This window comes from Schistocerca cancellata, chromosome 4, assembly GCF_023864275.1.
Source record: "Schistocerca cancellata isolate TAMUIC-IGC-003103 chromosome 4, iqSchCanc2.1, whole genome shotgun sequence".
In the NCBI taxonomy this organism is placed as follows: domain Eukaryota; kingdom Metazoa; phylum Arthropoda; class Insecta; order Orthoptera; family Acrididae; genus Schistocerca; species Schistocerca cancellata.
In genome coordinates this window covers 775599536-775619693 of record NC_064629.1, presented here as the reverse complement: position 1 = coordinate 775619693, position 20158 = coordinate 775599536, and the positions used below count along the sequence as shown (strand labels likewise).

The window sequence follows — 20158 nt, the reverse complement described above, 5'->3', positions numbered from 1 at the left end:
TGTGAACTGTGGACAGTTCCTCCTGCACCCGCACCTGTGTCCGCACACAGCATGCACACATCCTATCCATCCTAGCAAGACTAACTGAAGAAGTGAACTATAAAAGCAGACAATCCCAGATATGTGACTTGCTACTCTCCTGACGTGTCACCAATGGACGCCAAAGCGTTAAAGAGCTATGTATGTGGGTGTTAAGTGAGCAACTATTTTGCTAAAGACTGAATGAATTTACACTTACAAAGAGACAAGATTAACCCTCTTAGGCAGATAAACATGCCCAAAATTGAATAAATATACTACGCTGAAAACACAGAAAAGGATAAAAACTTAACTTGCCACTCTGTAGATGTACCCGTATCACAGCCGAGAGCTGGAGCCTGACTGACTGGCTTACTACATGGACAGATGTTTGCTTTGAAGAAAAAAAAACTGCACTAAAGACTGAATGAATTTACTCTTACAAAAATGGGAGATGAACCCTCTTAAACAGAGAAACACACGCAAAATTTAATAAATGTACTACATGAAAACCACAGAAAAGGGTAAACATTTACCTTGCTGCTGTGCAGACATACTCATATTATCACAGCTGAGAGCCGGGAGGGAGCTAAACATTACAGATGTTAAAATCCTGATGTGCCCTTACGCAAACATCCACAAACTCCAAAGGTGAATCAAGAGGCATAAGCTCACTATATACAAAGTCCAGCACGTAAGTACAAACTCCACCCAATACCCTCTCACAGTCGGTAGAGTTCTTAAATGACTTCAGTAGCTATGGGGCTACGGGGCATGAACAGACAAGAGGGTGGGAAGAAGAGGGGGGAGGGGGGAGGACATTATGACATAGGGCCATGTGCTGCCACCAGTTGAGACGTTAGGGGTCCACTGACATAGGTTCTCTGTGGCACATTGCCTGGGGAGACCTCCTGATTCTTAGAGGACTTCCTTTTGTCCTTCTTCTTCTTAGAAGACGAGGACTGGGAAGGTTTTTAGGGACACAGAAAGAAGGAGAAGTCGATGGCCAGCAGGCTCTGGTTCCTTCAGCCATCGGCTGATGTCTGGCAGTGGACCATCAGGAACCATGAAAGGATGAGTCCCAATGGACCTCTTCCTAGCTGGAGGAGGATGAGGCACCTCTGGTTGGGGGATGGGGACCAGTGTCCACAGCAGGTGGGGAGCCAATGCTACCGAAGAGGGTGTGATGAAAGCATCAGAAGGGGCCCCAACCATATGCGGTGCCAGGTATCGGCAGGAGGCTCTGAGGGTCCACGGTATGAGGCACAACAGAGGAAAGCACTGTCAACAGAAAAAGCAACCACGATATGGTTGCAGTGTAAGATTGTGTTATTTGTATGGGATTAAGACGCTCATACTTTTTTCTGGCCTCTTGATATATGAGCTTGCCCACATCTTATACTCCTGGATTTTCTTCTCGCGCTTAAAAATGGAGCAATCTGCTGAGCAGGAAGAGTGGGGCTCACCACAGTTTACGAGATAGGTGGAGGGACAAAAGAAATGTTCGTGTGCAATGGACATCCACAATCCCTCCAGACAGTGGTAGCGATGCACTGGGAAGACATATGTCCGAACTTCATACACCTGAATTATCTCATAGGAGGAGGAACGTAGGGTTTCAGGTCACACAGACAGACCATCACCTTGACCTTCTCAGGCAAAGTAACACCCTCACAAGTGAATATGAAGGCCTCAGTAGCTCTGTTTTCCCTCGGTCCCCTACAGACACGACAGATGAAGTGCACACCCCATCACTCTAGGTTGGTCTGCAGCTCATTGTCAGACTGCAAAAGAAGATCATGGTGGAAGATGATGCTCTAGGCCATATTGAGACTCATGTGGGGAGTGACAGTCACAGGAATGTCACCCAACCTTTCACACGAGAGCAGCGCCTGTGACTGGGCAGGAGACGATGTTTCAATTGGGGAGGGAATTGATCTTCACCTTACACATGGCTGCAACTTAGCCATATTTGTCTTCAATGTGTGAGACAAAAAATAAAGGTTTTGTGGGCAAAAAGCTGTCCCTGTCAGTCCTGGCACAGACCAGGTACTGGGAGGGGGGGGGGGGGGGAGGGGGGAGGAGGATTTTTCTCCTCATCATCTAGTCCTGCATTCCTCGCATGGCATGGCCAGGGAAGAGAACACATTGGGATCATACTTAGTTGCGTCATACGAGGCCTCTCCATTCAGAGAGACAGCTGGAGTCATGTGACAACCAGCGGCAGAAAGTTTAAGTCACTCCATGTGCGAACTATCCACTATGGTGCCACCGGGGGCTCTCCCCATGGGCATCCCCCGACCACAGGAACGGCTATCTGGCCAGTGGCCAGTAATCCATAACTGGGAGTCCCCATGCCCCTGTCATGATGGGCACATACTCCATGGTATACAGGTGGAGTGTGCAGTGCAGGCACCAACCACGCGATCGCTGTGGGGTCAGGGGCTGCCACTGTGCAGGTTCTTGAGGGGTTGCCACTGTACAGGTTCTTGATGACACCTCCCCCCCCCCCCCCCCCAACACCAGCATGATGGCTACAGTGCTTGGTTTTTGGCGTACTATGACAACAGGAATGAAGGGTAGCAGGGAGGAAGGGCACAGAGGCAGAGCATACACCATAGTGCGTGACCTTTCCTGCATGGCATGCACTTCTGTAAAATTTGGAAAAGATGGCAGGCGAAACCCAATAATGGGGACCATATAATCATTAATGGAAGGTGAAGGCAGTGCCAGGAGTGAAACTGAAAATCGAGACTAAAATCATGAACCAAGTCCAGGCAGGGCCTGCATCAAAAGGACCATCCAACGTAAAGTCAGTGGAGGGAAGAGATAGTCGAAGTCTTGGTTTGCAGCACAGGAAGAAGTGTAGTGTTGTAAAAGCTGGTGCCCCACGGTAGCCAAGTACATACTCACCAAAGAGTGGTGAATCTCCTGGGTGGGAATGGGGATGGGTGAAGGAGAGCAGTAGTGGTAGGGGTTAGGGCAGGTGGTCAGCATGCTGTAGAAGAAATGCCAAGTATTGAAAGGGAAATGCCATTCTAAACTGAAGCCTATGCTCTCATTTTTTGTAAATATTAAGTGAAGCCCATCCATGACCACACTTGCATCATGACCGCCCAAAAAGATCTAATGTCAATTCTAATTTGGTTAGCATCTAAAAAGAATGCCACTGAACATGGAATTAAAGCAGCAATTTATGTTCACCTGACTTGTTCACCATTTGTAACTTTCAAAAATGTGTCACGAGTTGTGAATTTTGATTAAAACACCATGTTAAAACTTGCTTCTTTTGCCAAAACACAGTGGAGTTTACATAATGTCATGTCACTAACATGTTGTGCATACATAACTGCAAGAGAATGAGGAGACAGTGGTTTATTAAGTTTCTTAAGTGAGGAACTTATGAAAGAGCACATCATCGATACAAAAATAAACATGTAATATCTTCACTTATGTTGTTCCAAAACCTAAACTATCTCTCATTTCACTGGCTACTGATGGCCCTTAACTATATTCTTTCATTGGAAAAGTCTCTGGTTAGCAGAATAACATGGTTGATAAAGAAGTTTTGCATAATAATCATATGGCAAAATACTCTCCCCCTTGCTTGCTATCATTTGCTAAAATCTATTTTTGATATCACAAGCCATTTATGAAATATGAGGAATGTTATGATAATTCTATCCGGCTTTATTGATTGTACGAGCATTCGCAAATGACAGTGTTACCTAAGATAAGTTTTCTTGAGACTGGTGACAGATAGAGACCTCCACTGAAGCTTAAAAAAGTTCAATATGTTAGCTAAATTTCATAGGCAGCAACACATTATGTAATGTGCACCAAATGCAAAATCATAGCGAGCACCACTTTTCATTGCAAACTGTATCAAATTTCATGTGGCGTCCTATTTAATTTCAAATATCACAACTACTATGACCATTAACAAAATGATGGGCAAATCATCATGAAATTGACATTTAAATCTACAAGTAATGAAAAATGAGATATTTTTACTGAATACATCTGCAATATCATTTGAGAAAGATTGCAGGTCATGTGCCTCGATTCTGCCATTGCAACATGTTGTCAGCTGACTAAAAGCAGGTAAACAACATTGGCCTCCCCATAAGCGAATGAACTCACCCAGAGCTTCAGACAAAAAAAAGGTCACGATGCATCAACAACTGTACCCTGCGCAGACTCTAAGTGAGTGAATTGCGAGAGCCACACACAGAGCCTTTAAGGAATCGCTACAGCCAATGACAAAGTCCACATGATGGTATGCCTCACACTTCTATGCTGTTATTTATGGCACAGAGGTGCCTGCAAGTGCTAGATAATTTCAGTTAGCTCATCATTTGAATTTATATGCATAAATACTGCATTAAATCCAATGAACCAACAACAATAAAAATAAGTTCTCTACCTTAGTAGTTTACAGGGCACCCCTGACATCAAATGAAACATTAAAATACACCTCACAATCTACATCTACATACATACTCCACAAGCCACCATATGGTGCATGGTAGAGGGCATCCTGTACCACCGCTAGTAATATCCTTTTCTGTTTCATTCACACATATAGTGAGGGAAAGCAACAGTCTACATGCCTCTGTACGAGCCCTAATCTCTCTAATCTTATCTTCATGGTTCTTACATGAAATGTACATTGGTGGCACATTCTGTAGTCAGCTTCAATGCCAGTTCCCTAAGTTTTCTCAATAGTTTTCCTCAAAAAGAATGTTGCTTTCTCTCCAGTGATTCCTATTTGAGTTCCTGAAGCATCTATATAATACTTGCATGTTGTTCAAACCTACTGGTAAAAAATCTAGCATCCTGCCTCTAAACTGCTTTATTGTTTTCCTTAATCCAACCTGGTGTGGATCCCAAACATTCAAACAGTACTGAACAACAGGTCGCACTAAGATCCTATGTGCATTCTCCTTTACAGATTACCCACGCTTTCCTACAATTCTCACAATAAACTGAAGTCGACCATTTGTCTCCCATACTATGGTCCTTCATATTTCATACTGCTTTGGAATGTTACACCTAGATATTTAATCAATGTGACTGTGTCAAGCAGCACACTACTAATACTGTATTTGAACATTATGGGTTTGTTTCTCCTACTCATCTGCACTGCATTAACTTACATTTTTCTACATTTAGAGCTACCTACCATTGATCACCCCAACTAGAAATTTTGTCTAAGCCATCTTGTGTTCTCCTATAGTCACTCAATGATGACACCTTCCCGTACATCACAGCATCATCAGCAAATAGTCACAGACTGCTGTTTAGCCTGTACACCACATCATTTAAGTATATATAAAATAACAGTGGTTCTATCACACTTCTTGCAGCACACCTGACGATACTGCTGTCTCTGATGAACACTCACCATCGAGGAAAAGATAGTGGGTTCTGTTACTTAAGAAGTCTTCGAGCTACTCACATAGCTGGGAACCTAATCCGTATGTTAGTACCTTCGTTAACAGTTGGCAGTGTGGTACTGCTTCAGTTGCTTTACAGAAATCATCGAAAATAGAAGACAGGTTTGCAGCTAAACGGGTAAGTGCTCACTTTTCAGTAAGTATGGCAAAACAGCAACAATACTGCATGAATGGAGATAGCACAATGAGTCTCTTCACCTAGCTAACATGTTTCCTTGGTTGCTGTATCTGCTAATGCATTCACCTGAATTGACACCATGACTTGGTACCCAACAAAATGACTATCAAGTTGTTTTGAAAGTTAAGAAATTTATCTTTGATATTGCAATACTATTATCTTCTGATGACATGTGCAAACATCATGCACAGCTCTCAGATAATTGAGACAGATGTGGAATTCAATTCCCAGATCATGTCTCACACACTCCAGTGCTGTCAGAATTTAACAGAATCTACATCTACATCTACATCCATACTCCGCAAGCCACCTGACGGTGTGTGGCGGAGGGTACCCTGAGTACCTCTATCGGTTCTCCCTTCTATTCCAGTCTCGTATTGTTCGTGGAAAGAAGGACTGTCTGTATGCTTCTGTGTGGGCTCTAATCTCTCTGATTTCATCCTCATGGTCTCTTCACGAGATATACGTAGGAGGGAGCAATATACTGCTTGACTCTTTGCTGAAGGTACGTTCTTGAAACTTTAACAAAAGCCCGTACCGAGCTACTGAGCGTCTCTCCTGCAGAGTCTTCCACTGGAGTTTATCTATCATCTCCATAACACTTTCGCAATTACTAAATGATCCTGTAATGAAGTGCACTGCTCTCCGTTGGATCTTCTCTATCTCTTCTATCAACCCTATCTGGTACTGATCCCACACTGCTGAGCAGTATACAAGCAGTGGGCGAACAAGTGTACTGTAACCTACTTCCCTTGTTTTCGGATTGCATTTCCTTAGGATTCTTCCAATGAATCTCAGTCTGGCATCTGCTTTACCGACGATCAACTTTATATGATCATTCCATTTTAAATCATTCCTAATGCGTACTCCCAGATAATTTATGGAATTAACTGCTTCCAGTTGCTGACCTGCTATTTTGTAGCTAAATGATAAGGGATCTATCTTTCTATGTATTCGCAGCACATTACACTTGTCTAAATTGAGATTCAATTGCCATTCCCTGCACCATGGGTCAATTCGCTGCAGATCCTCCTGCATTTCAGTACAATTTCCCATTGTTACAACCTCTCGATACACCACAGCATAATCTGCAAAAAGCCTCAGTGAACTTCCGATGTCATCCACAAGGTCATTTATGTATATTGTGAATAGCAATGGTCCTATGACACTCCCCTGCGGCACTCCTGAAATCACTCTTACTTCGGAAGACTTCTCTCCATTGACAATGACATGCTGCGTTCTTTTATCTAGGAACTTCTCAAACCAATCACACAATTGGTCTGATAGTCCATATGCTCTTACTTTTTTCATTAAACGACTGTGGGGAACTGTATCGAACGCCTTGCGGAAGTCAAGAAACACGGCATCTACCTGTGAACCCGTGTCTATGGCCCTCTGAGTCTCGTGGACGAATAGTGCGAGCTGGGTTTCACACGACCGTCTTTTTCGAAACCCATGCTGATCCTACAGAGTAGATTTCTAGTCTCCAGAAAAGTCATTATACTCTAACATAATACGTGTTCCAAAATTGTACAACTGATCGACATTAGAGATATAGGTCTATAGTTCTGCACATCTGTTTGACGTCCCTTCTTGAAAACGGGGACGACCTGTGCCCTTTTCCAATCCTTTGGAACGCTACGCTCTTCTAGAGACCTACGGTACACCGCTGCAAGAAGGGGGGCAAGAATAAAACATAGTAAACTCTTTTGGAAGCCACATTCTGAAGATACAGCCGGTTGGTTGTTTGGTTTGTTGATTCGGGGAAGGGGACCAAACGGCAAGGTCATCGGTCCCATCAGATTGGGGAAGGAAGTCAGCCATGCCCTTTCAAAGGAACCATCCCAGCATTTGCCCAAAGCAATTTAGTGATTATCACAGAAATCTTAAGTCAGGATGGACAGATGCAGGTTTGAACCATCGTCCTCCAGAATACGAGTCCAGTGTGCTAACCACTGCACCACCTTGCTCAGTGAAGATACAGCTGGAGAAAATGATGGTGCAGCTAAGGCTGTCCCCTGCTTTTACATAGTAAGTGCACCACTGTAAAATCTTGGCACACTTAAATATTTACATACCTTATCTTAAATATGTAGTGTGGAATATAAAATTTAGTGATCTCCATTAAATTTAAAATTTTCCTTGGTTTCACTAGCAACCAGGATGCAATCCTGTTCCAGCCCCACACCAAAACATTTATATTGGCCACATTAATGCTTTGTTCCAATTTCAAATGGCATTGTTGCTCACAGGTGTCTTCTGTCTAAGACATCCATGACTGTGTGAGTAGTGGTATCTTTATTGAAGGCAGGCAACTACAGGGCTATTACAAATGATTGAAGCGATTTCATAAATTCACTGTAGCTCCATTCATTGACATATGGTCACGACACACTACAGATACGTAGAAAAACTCAAAGTTTTGTTCGGCTGAAGCCGCACTTCAGGTTTCTGCCGCCAGAGCGCTCGAGAGCGCAGTGAGACAAAATGGCGACAGGAGCCGAGAAAGCGTATGTCGTGCTTGAAATGCACTCACATCAGTCAGTCATAACAGTGCATAACAGTGAAACAAAGATCCACCAACTGCTAACTCCATTCAGCGATTGTATGCGCAGTTTAAAGCTTCTGGATGCCTCTGTAAGGGGAAATCAACGGGTCGGCCTGCAGTGAGCGAAGAAATGGTTGAACACGTGTATCTGGACATGCTGGAAAATTGGCTCATGCCACAACTGGAGACCGACAGCACCGACTTCATCTTTCAACAGGATGGTGCTCCACCGCACTTCCATCATGATGTTCCGCAGTTCTTAAACAAGAGATTGGAAAACCAATGGATCGGTCGTGGTGGAGATCATGATCAGCAATTCATGTCATGGCCTCCACACTCTCCCGACTTAACCCCATGCGATTTCTTTCTGGGGGGTTATGTAAAAGATTCAGTGTTTAAACCTCCTCTACCAAGAAACGTGCCAGAACTGCGAGCTCGCATCAACGATGCTTTCGAACTCATTGATGGGGACATGCTGCGCTGAGTGTGGGAGGAACTTGATTATCGGCTTGATGTCTGTCGAACCACTAAAGGGGCACATATCGAACGTTTGTGAATGCCTAAAAAAACTTTTTGAGTTTTTGTATGTGTGTGCAAAGCATTGTGAAAATATCTCAAATAATAAAGTTATTGTAGAACTGTGAAATCACTTCAATCATTTGTAATAACCCTGTATTTGTCATGCCAGTAAGACAATTCATTTTAGAACTACTGGTCTAAACAGAAGCCTTTGGTGTAGCTAGAGTCCCTGATTGGGACATTTCAAACTGGAAATGAAATGTATGGGTGCATGAATCTCATTAATAAGTGTGGTCAGACCTGGATGTGCAGTGCACTTTGTCTATTTTTTGTTATCTGATGTAATGATCCCTGTAACACCTAATAATGTGTTCCAGTGTTTCAAAACTGGTCATGTGAATAAATAAAGACGAAATGTCCTGAAAGTGGTTATGGAAGTCTCAATCATTGTCTTCTGCATATATTGAGTTGTAGACCCTAATGAACTTTGTTAAGATGAATGCAACCTTGCCATAAGGTATTTATTAGTACTGGAGGAGTGTCATTTCAAGTGAGATGGTCACATAAATTGCCTGATTGGAAATAACTAATTGAAATTTATCCATAGAATTCCAAAGCTACGTTCACTCTGTGGGATTTGTCATGTTGATTTGTACCCGGCACATGTAGCCAATGAGGAGTGGCAAAAGTTGCAAATTCATGCAACACGTGCCTGCATCAATGATGTTATAATTCCGAGAAATACTCTGTCCTGGAAGATGTGCCTGTATCTTTTCACTTGTCCAAAACACAGCACAAATCCCAGATAGATTTTCTACTGTGGATGTGTATCCGTGCATTTGACGATGCATTTCAACGACTCACATCTTTGTTTTGGATAAATAATTGGATAGTAAAATTCACAAACTGAGGTCACAATTCCTCTATGAATTTAACAGATGTTCATTCTCGAAGATACCAGGTTCGGACAGAGACGAACTGTTTGTTGATATATCTACAATTCGCTGATCTTCCTGAAGGATGTAATAAACCAACACTTTTGCATTATTTCACTGATTTTGGATTTTGAAATCCTATGCATGTACATTAAGGAGCTTTACAAATCTCCAGTATCTAAAAAACTTAATGTAATGGGAAGTTTTTCAGCAGCGGTTACAGTTTCTCAAAAAATTATATCTTTTAATGTGTAGTATTGAGATCTAAAAAGTCCATCATAGACATAAAAATAAAATTTTTGAAAATCCTGTATGTCTTGAACTTTCAGGTCACTCATCCCTGAACTGTAAGCTCTATGACAACACTGTTTACGGAGAAAATTACACACCTATTACCTACATTGCTTGCTCTGATTATTCTCCATTTTTACAATTATATTCACAGTGCAAGCACAAAGAACTAGAAGTTCTGCATCTGATGCAATGTTCCATGCAATTGACCGGCTACATGTCACCAGCGAGAATGCTCAGTTTGGCTACTTCTGCTGGGCACGTGTCCCTGAGCTAAGTTTTAATATACATGTGTCGAGATACTTTTCTCCGGTGCCGGGTACAAGTCTCTGAGACAAACCCATCAGTGTGAACATAGTTTAAGAAAGTGTGTCCCCCCCCCCCCTCTCCCCCATGAAGAAGCTCACATATCAAAATCTTATTTCATCAGTTCTTAGGTATTGTTCAGCAATTCAAGAACATTACCATGTTTGATTAATGGAAGAGGTGGAAAAGATTCAAATTAGAACTGTGCAATTCATCAAGTGTTCATTCAACTAACAACAGTGTGCTAAAGATATTATTCATTAATTCCAGCAGGAGAAACTACAAGAAATGCATTATGCACTACAGAGAGCTTACTCTAAAAATTCCAAGAGCCCACAACCTATCCAAGTTAAGAAACTTATTAATTCTTCCAATGTGCATCTTGTTAATGGCCAAAATTAGAGAAATTTCATCTTACAGATAAGGGTACCAACAATTTATATTCCTGCATTTTACACACAAATGGAATAGGAAAGTCAGGCAACGTTTCTGGTACACTACATACCCTGTGCCACACCGTTTGGCTGCTGATAGATTACGAATAGAAATGTAGATGTATGCCCTTGACATATTACTCAGTCACTTAAATAGTCTTCCTCTGCACTGCACTTGCTCTCAAGGTCCATCCCACCATCCCATTCTGAGATTAGAATATGGAAGTTAAAGGCAAATTCGGGAAGATAAAGTATTCCTGGGAGATAGTAGCCAATGCTAAACTGTGGCCATCAGTTACAGGCTACGCTACACAAGGAGCATGACGCTACCAGAAGTTTCAAGTCTAGTACAGGACTTAGTCAGCAGATGAAGGACTGAGAGTGTTTATGTATAGATTTCAGAAAATCAGGCCAAGCAGTAATAGCACATGTGGCAAATAACACAATGAATAAGAATTTGTAATATTACAAGGCATTGACTTGGACCTAATGACCTCATTTACTTGCAAAACTAATGTGTACTTCGCTGAGCTCTATCGTATCACAACTGCCTGTGTCTAAATAATGCTGAAAAGCAGGAAGACCTTTTTGAACACAGCTGCAGAGGGTAGTGGTGACAGTTCACTTGGCATAGGTTGCTCTGGTACATTTTGAAATCATTGTCTGTATCTACTAGACACAACATATGTTTCTACAGGAAAAAAGAATATTGGGGATGGGTTTTCATGTTACTCATGGTTGAATTCCTGTTGTAACAGTGGGACTCTTTTAAGCACAAATCCAGACACCAGTAACAGCAAAACAGGCATTAGCATGACTGGCATCAACAGGTTCAACTACAACCACTCATCCCATAAAAAAAGGATAAGAGCAAAATCAGTTGCCAAGTATGAAGGATTTTCTTTTTACTATCAAACATTAGAAGAAAAATATTAAAGTACATAGGCATATACTGGTATAGTAATTGCAAGTAACAGCTGTGCGCATTAGAAGGCTTCCTAAGTGGTGATATTACAGAAGTTTCAGTACTATGCATTAGTGAGCATTGGTTACAAGATGCACAAACATGCACTACTGGAATATCTGAGTTTTGTCTGTAGTTACAATACAGACTTTTTAAGTGTTGACTTTTGCTAGTAAGGACTTTAAATTGAAAGAAATAAGTCCCCAAAATGTGAAATACACAGAAAAAGATTCTCTCTCTCTCTCTGTGTGTGTGTGTGTGTGTGTGTGTGTGTGTGTGTGTGTGTGTGTGTGAATTAACAGAAAAAAGTAGTTATATTGTACACATAGTCAGGACACAGAAGTGCCCTTACAGTGGGGGAAATGGATTTTCACAGAAGAATGTCCTACCTGCAGTACAGGATGGAGAAGAATCAGTTTTCCTTTCTAGAAGTGAAGGGCAGGGTGTGGTGGTTTATGTAGTTTCTGGTGATGAGAATTTCTTGTGTTAGTTATATTAGTTACTAATATCTGTGTTCCATATGTTGTTAACACATTTAGTGGAAAATACACAATCCCAATCACGTCTGAGCAATGCATTGCCATTCATTTAAAAAGTGTGCTACAAAGAGGTCAATCCAACATTGGGAAACAGCCTGCAGGTGCTCCTTGTGATGTAGTTTGGTAGACAGAGTGGTGACTTGCCAGCTTGCTCTTCAATTTACTGACAGACTACATCTAAGGATCACTGGTAAAAAAGTTTTATTAGCTGCTGGAAAATTTAGAAAAAAAATAAAAGTATGATTCTACTTGATAACTTCTATGACAACATAAAAAGCAAAAATGAAAAAAAAAACAATCAAGATGTTAATCTCTTGACTAAAAATCTCTTTAACTGCCTTGGGAGAGGATGAGGAGGGGGGGTGGGGGAGAGAACTAAAGCACCAAGAAGGGGAGGACAAAACAAAAATTAAACTCCACAGGCTGAGAGGGCATGTGATGACATTCCAATGAATACAAAATCAGGTTAAATTGACAAAGAGCTTGGCCATATGAGCCCACTTATCAGTTTGACATTGCACCTCTCTGGACTGGATGTGTGCTCTGGTAAGGGTGTTATATAATGAGGTGACAAAAGTCATGGAATACCTCCTAATATCATGCCAGACCTCCTTTCACCCAGCAAAGTGCAGCAACTTGATGTGGCAAGGACTCAACAAGTTGAGAGCCCCTGCAGAAATATTGAGCCATACTGCCTCAATAGCCGTCCATAATTGCAAAAGTGTTGCTGGTGCAGGATTAAGTACATGAACTGACCTGTAGACTATGCCCCATAATTGTTTCATGGGATTCATGTCCAGTGATCTGCATAGGCAAATCATTTGTTCAAACTGTCCAGAATGTTCTTCAATTGTGAACAATTGTGGCCCAGTGACATAGCGCACTGCCATCCATAAAAATTCCATCATCTTTTGGGAACATGAAGTAAATGAATGACTGCAAATGGTCTCCAAGTAGACAATCATAACCATTTCCAGTCAATGATTGGTTCAGTTGGACCAAAGGACCTAGTCTATTCCACGTAATCATAGCACACACCATTATGGAAGTCACCACCAGCTTGCACAGCAACATATTGGCAACCTGGATCCATGGCTTTCTGGGGTCTACACCACACTTGAACCCTACCATCAGCTCTTATCAACTGAAATTCAGACTCATCTGACCTGACGATGGTTTTCCTGTCATCTAGGGTCCAACTGAAATGCTCATGAGCCAATGATAGGTGGTGCAGGCGATATTGTGCTGTTAGCAAAGGCACTCACATCGGTCGTCTGCTGCCATAGCCCACTAATGCCACATTCTGCCATGCTGTCCCAACAGATACATTCATTGTACATCCCACACTAATTTCTGTAGTTATTTCATGCAGCGTTGCTTATCTATTAGCACAGACAACTCTACAAATTCTGCTCCTCTCAGTCATTAATCGAAGGTAGTCGGCCACTGCATCATCCACGTGGGAGCCCATCCACGTGGGAGGTAATGCATGAAATATGGTATTATCAGCACACTCTTGACACTGTAGATATTGGAATATTGAATTCCCAAATGATTTCCAAAATGCAATGTCCCATGTTTCTAATTCCAATTACCATTCCATGTTCAAAGTCTGTTAATTCACAATGTGCAGCCGTAATCACTGTGGAAACCTTTTCATCTGAATCACCTGAGTATAAATGAAGCTTTGCCAATGCACTGCCCTTTTATACCTTGTGTATGTAATGCTACTAATATTTGTATATGTGCATATCGCTATCTCATGATTTTTGTCACCTTAGTGTAAAGTCACTGTATCATCACCTGAGGCAAGTTGGCCACACATGTTGTAACTAAATCTTTATATCCTGGATACTCACACTGGGCTGGCATTGAAGTCTGAGCTGGTTCACGCATGTTCTATCGGGGACAGATCTGGGGATCTTGCTGGGCATGGGAGCACAGCAATATTATGCAGACAGTTGGTAGAGACCCATGGCATGTGTGGACCAGCACTATTCTTTTGAAAACTGGTCAAGGTTGTCCATGATGTAATGTTGTGCTGTCAGAGACCCTCAATCACTACCTGCTGTGACATGTAAAGTCATGCCTGATGGCTCCTCATATCATGATGCCGGGAGTAACACCACCATGCCATTCCAAATCATTGGAAGAACGGATCTTCTCCCAATCTCACCCCACCTCCTTGTGGACAATGGTGATCCAGGGTCGTGCAAAATCATGATTCATCACTGAATACAATACAATGCCAGTCATCATCAGTCTATGTTTCCTTGACATGGCACCTTCCAAACACAGCCGTTTATGATCTGGTGTTAATGTCAGCCCATGTATTGGAAAAGTATTTCCCTAGTCCAGTTGCTACTGGTCTCTGCCCAATGGTGCTAGACTACAAAGAATGTTGCATACAGTCTGTTACTTGTTTTTGGAGGACACTTACATATGTGAAGGGGTTCAATGTGTTTGGTGCACAATACACAGATTCCTGCTTGTGGTGGTCAGACATGGTCAACCAGAAACTTGATGACAAATATGTTTGCCTTCACATTCCCATACAGTCTAACAATGGGACACTGCCACATCTGGATGTCCCAATAATCTGGATATTCCACAATTTGACCAACCAGCCAAATGGAGACCCAGAAAGAGGTCACTTTCAAACTCTGTCAGGTGGTGTTAATGCTACACAAGCACACAGCATCTCCTTGTCCTTCACAGTGGTCTGATGCTGTTCACGCCCCTTATACACCCTAGCGAGCCTGTTAGTAACCATAAACATGAACAGCACTCATTCACTCTGGTGGACAGTGTATCTGGTACAGAGTATTGCAGCTCTAATCATTTACACACACTGATGGTGAGTAAGTGTTTGAAGATACATTGACATACGATCTTTTTTTTTTTTTTCCCCACTGTAGTTGAATGCTGTTTAGAGCAGTACTATGCCTGACATTCTGGGAGAAGAAATTCAGGTACTGCACTCAGATAACTGCATGACTATTTATGAGGCTATGGAGTAAAGCAAATGTTTTGATAGGGTTTTGACTTATTTTGGTTTCAAAACTGGTTGTAAATAAGATATTATTCCTTTACACTGTGACTGTGGAGATGGCAACAAAAATAATTATGCAACAGGCTAAATTATTTCAAAAGGTAGGACAAAGGTTTCTTTTTTTTCTTTCTTTGCGCTTTTGAAAGATTTGTACCCAAACATTTTCTCACCTGAACATTTAAATCATGAAGGCCATCATATGCTACCTTCAAAACAGTCCCCACATCACCTTCATGGACCTCCTCATAACTTTTACAGCAACGCACAAGCATGCCTTCTGTTATGTTATCACGTACATACATGGCATACTCATCATTTGTTAGAAAATCTGCTCGTTGATTATAGCCAGTTGTTGATGTAACCTAAAAAAAAATTAAATATTCCAAGATAAAATAAAGCTCTTGAAACCTTTTTATTCCACAAATTTCAAAATCTTAAGTACATCATAAACTGAAACAAGCTGATGCCAATACAGACTCCTTCATTATTTTGAACATGTTACCATTTGATAGTACACAACACTGCCAACAACAGTTTATGAGTTTAACAGAGTCATCTTGAATGTGAGTCTAAAAATGAATTAAAACAAGACTAACATAATGCACAGTCAACACACTGACCAATAAACAGCACAACATAACAATGACAATGATTTATCAAGGTGTCTCAACTATTTAAAACTGTGGAATACTTTATTTTTAAGTACAGTTTTCTCTCTATGTAAAGTGAAATTATACTCACATCTGGTGCACCAGACACCACACCTGATCCTAAATTTTCTGAAGCAGTGTCAGAATCTGATGACATCTCATTAAAAGAAGAGTCAGAATCCGATTCAACCAATGTGTGAGATGGATGTTCAAGAAGCCAGCCAACAACTGTTTCAGGACTTGGAGGGACTTCACTGGTCAAACCTGAAATTAAACACAGCTTACCATAATATTTAGCATTAACAGAAAGCAAGTAACAACTCAAAGCACCAGATAACATGAAAGTAATCTAATGAGCAAACCTAAGAAAATATGAGACATACCAAAATTTACAAATTCATACTCCATCCAACAATGTTACATAGCGACAAGCATTCTGTCTGCATATTGTTATATAAGAGTGTAACGAGAAAATGTACTTGAAAACACATTCCTGTACATTAAAAGTAAGAGACTGGTCAATAATGCATGGTTCACAAACCCATATGAAAGATCAGAGCAATTTCTTTAATTGTTACATGGCAAACTTCAATTAATTATTTTAAGTGCTACTTAAGCAATGGTATTCTTCTTTGTAAACTAGTATTTCAATAGTGTATAATAACAACAGTACTTTTAAATTTAATTATCATATTTTGTTGTCTGTCAATAATATCAACAGTGGTAAAATAAGTTGTTAATTATGTGTTCCATAGATCACTGGCATAATTTTTACAGTAATAATATGAAAAAAGTCAGTTTACCAGCTATGCATACATTACTCGTTTATATGACTTCATGTAAATGCGGCTGAATGCTGATTCTATGCAGATGAGTTACATAAAGTAAAAACTTTTAATTTCAGAACACAACTAAGTATGTAATTCCTTTCACACTACATACACTACAAGCTTTTAAATGTATTAATGTTTGTGAAAACTAAAACATAATTTTTTTGAAAATTTTTTACTCTACACACTGTAATTAGAACCTCAAAACATTTTAGCATTGAATCTGAGAGCCTGATTGTTTCTCAAGATATTTCCCTTCACAGTGTTTGTCTACAATCCCACAATGTGTCACAGTGTTTCTAGACTGTGATACAAAAGTTGCAACCCAGACACTCTCTAAGCAATGTTTTACAAGTATATCTCAGGCGAATGTGCAGGCTATGGAAGCAGTGGTACCTAGAGAGCCTATATACAGGGAGAGAGTGGCCATAGGTAGAATCACACGTGACTGGCTGAGCTGCTGTGACACCATGTTTATGCCACAGGTATCTCTCAAGTGCTATGTTTGCAATGCTTTTCAGAGTTAGATTACTGTTTTGAAGACTTCTGGAAACAATTAGAAGGTAATTTGAGTTATTTACTGATTTGTTGTGCACTTTGTATGTGTTCGCACCCTACTTAGACAGCTTTTTGCATGAAATGTACATGTGTGAGCTTAAATATGAGCTCAAATACGAAATTATTTTTTATGAAGTAAGCATGATTTTTTGAAGTAAGCATGATAGCAGTGGTACCATATGTAGTTGACCACATTTAATTCATTCTGCAGACATTCAGAAACGATGCCAGGTTGTGCTGCTTTCAGATGTACCAACAGAGGTGAAGGTGAATTTTGTTTGCTTGTATTTCCGCAGAATAAGGAAAGAAGAAAGCAATGGGCTGTTGCAGTTAACAGGGGTGATGTAAATCATACAGGAGCCTTGTGGAAACTGACGAACTACTCTTATCTACGTGGAGTAAGTGGTTTTAACTTTCCAGCTGCATACAACGTGAGTTGTAAGTTAGATGTTATTGTGAGATGTGACATTTGGCCTGTGTATTGACTGTGTGCAATTTTTCATAGCACATCTAATTCTTATAAGCATAGAATTAAAATGTAGTTATGTAGCAGATGTCAACATATTCTTGTCATTCCAGATGACTAGACTATTTGTTTATCAATTTATCATTGCTTCTGTTTGGGCAGGAAGCTTCACACATTTTTTTCAGAGCTTGTCTCTCTTTTTTCCCTCTAGTATATTTGGTAAACATGTTTTTCAGATATCAATTTACTACAGCTCCTTTCTTTTCCTTCTTTATTATAGAAACATTTCACTGATGACCAGTGGGAGAAAGTGAGGGTCAATGGCAAGAGGAAGCTCAAATCCAATGCCATACCAACAGTTTTTTCTCACATAGTACTAAAGATTAAAAGAGGGAAAATTAAACTATGCCATCAGCATCCAACTCAAGAAAATGAAAGCAGCAGTCCCACAGCAGAGACTGTTGCAGAAATCTAACAGCAGTGTGATGAAGATCTCATGTGTAGTGTGCAAGACAGTGATATAAGTGAACCAGCAGAATGTGAACTCACAGAAAAATTACATAAACTAGAATTACATAAACATGTTCAAAAGACAGATTTCAGCTCTCAAGGAGGTCAGCTGTCTTACTTTGAGGAATACATGACTAAAAAGTAGATTCTACAGTGTGTGTCACTCAGTTCCACATAAACTAAAAACACTGTTTAATGACATTCAGCTGGAGAGTTTAAATAAGAAACAAACTGAAATGGACAGCGAGTAGTGTGAAAAAAGCTCTCCACTTGAAATCTGCATATGGTAGCGAAGGATTTGATTATTTAATTAGTTCAGGTTTCCCATTGGAATCGCAGCGTACACTAAGGAGGAGACTTCAAGATTTGAACTTCAGTTCTGGTATTCTAGAAAAAGTCTTCACGCTTCTCACAGAAAAGGTTGAAAGTATGAGTGAAAAAGAATGTGACTGTGTTCTACTGCTTGATGAAATGTCAATTACTACAAGCAGGGAATTTGATGTGGGAACAGGTGAGTATACTGGCCTTGTTACCCTTCCAAGACATGAAGGTGTTGTCACACATGCTTGTGTTTTTATTTTGGGTGGTATCTCTTCCAGTTGGAAGCACATAGTGGCATATCATTTTACTGGAAATAATGTAAATGGTAAAGTTTAGTGTGGTATTGTTTTACAAATAATTAAATGCAGTGAACATATAGGACTAAGTGTACAGTGTGTGACATCAGATATGGGTGCTGCAAATCAAAGTAGGTGGAGACATTTTGGAATTGTTCCTGGAAAAAATTCTGTCATTCAGAATTAAATTTTAAATCCTGAAGATGCAGGTAGAAGAACATAATTAATTGCAGATGTGCCACACCTTTTAAAAATGTTAGACAATGTTTACTGTCCAACACGGTTATAAACATTCCTGAGAGAATAAGGGACAAGTATAAGTTGCCATCCACAATTGTTGACTGTAATCATATTAAGGAACTACATTACTTTGATCAGGATAATGATTTGAAACTTGCTCCCAAGCTAACAACAGATGTAATAGAACCAAATAAGTTCATCAAAATGAAGGTTTCTGAGGCACGTAATTTTCTCTGCCACGAAACCAGTTGTGGTCTAAAGTTTATGTCTTCTGAAACTGATACTGCTGAATACACAATGACAGCATGGTTTGTTGAGATATTTAACAAATGGTTTTCAACAATGACTTCTAGGCATCCAATTACTGCCATCAGCACCTTCAATCAAGAAAGGAGGAGGCTATCATATTGCTGAACGACGTTATGATGATATTTGAGCAGATTGAAATTGGAAAATTCGGTCACTGGAAACCAGTTCAAAGTGGTGTGAGACTGTCTACACAAAGTGTACTTGATCTGCAGGAAATCTTTTTACACAAGAATAATTACAAATTTTTGCTGACAGCTAGATTAACATCCCTGTAAATATTTTGTTTTTGGGTAATAAAAATCAATCAATCAATCACAAGATTGCCTATAAAATATGTTCTCCTGTGTTAGAAGTATTCAAAAGGTTCCCACAGCACTGCAGTTAAAAAACAATTTGAAACTATTTGTGTTGCTCAGTATATCACAGATGTATGAAAAGGATCCTATGACAAGAGTGATTCTGTCTACCTTTCAAGTTTTCTTGACCAACATTCCATTACACACCCCACATCATCTGTAACTCAGCCTGTTTTTAAGCTTCCAAAAGGTTGGAAAGACCATGAAATCAGTTGTGAGGATGACTTAAGTAACATCGAAAGAAATGCATTATATCATATTGCCGGATATGTTATAGGGAGCGCAATGAAATTTTACAAGCTATGAGAGAAGTGCCTGAATGTAGTAGCATCATGTGCCAGACAAACCATAGCTTACTGCACTTTTATGAATTTGAAAC

The 20158-nt window shown here is 40.4% G+C and overlaps 1 protein-coding gene across 1 annotated transcript in view; it reads right to left on the bottom strand.

Annotated features, from left to right (window-relative positions):
• The window catches only part of LOC126184598 (E3 ubiquitin-protein ligase HERC2), an 812863-nt gene that overhangs the window by 340897 nt on the left and 451808 nt on the right, over positions 1-20158 (bottom strand). Inside the window, exons 45-46 of the mRNA XM_049927039.1 lie at positions 15985-16157; positions 15414-15605 (exon numbers count right to left, since the gene is read on the bottom strand). Of these exons, the coding sequence (XP_049782996.1) occupies positions 15414-15605; positions 15985-16157 (365 nt within the window). The remainder of the gene's footprint in view (positions 1-15413; positions 15606-15984; positions 16158-20158) is intronic.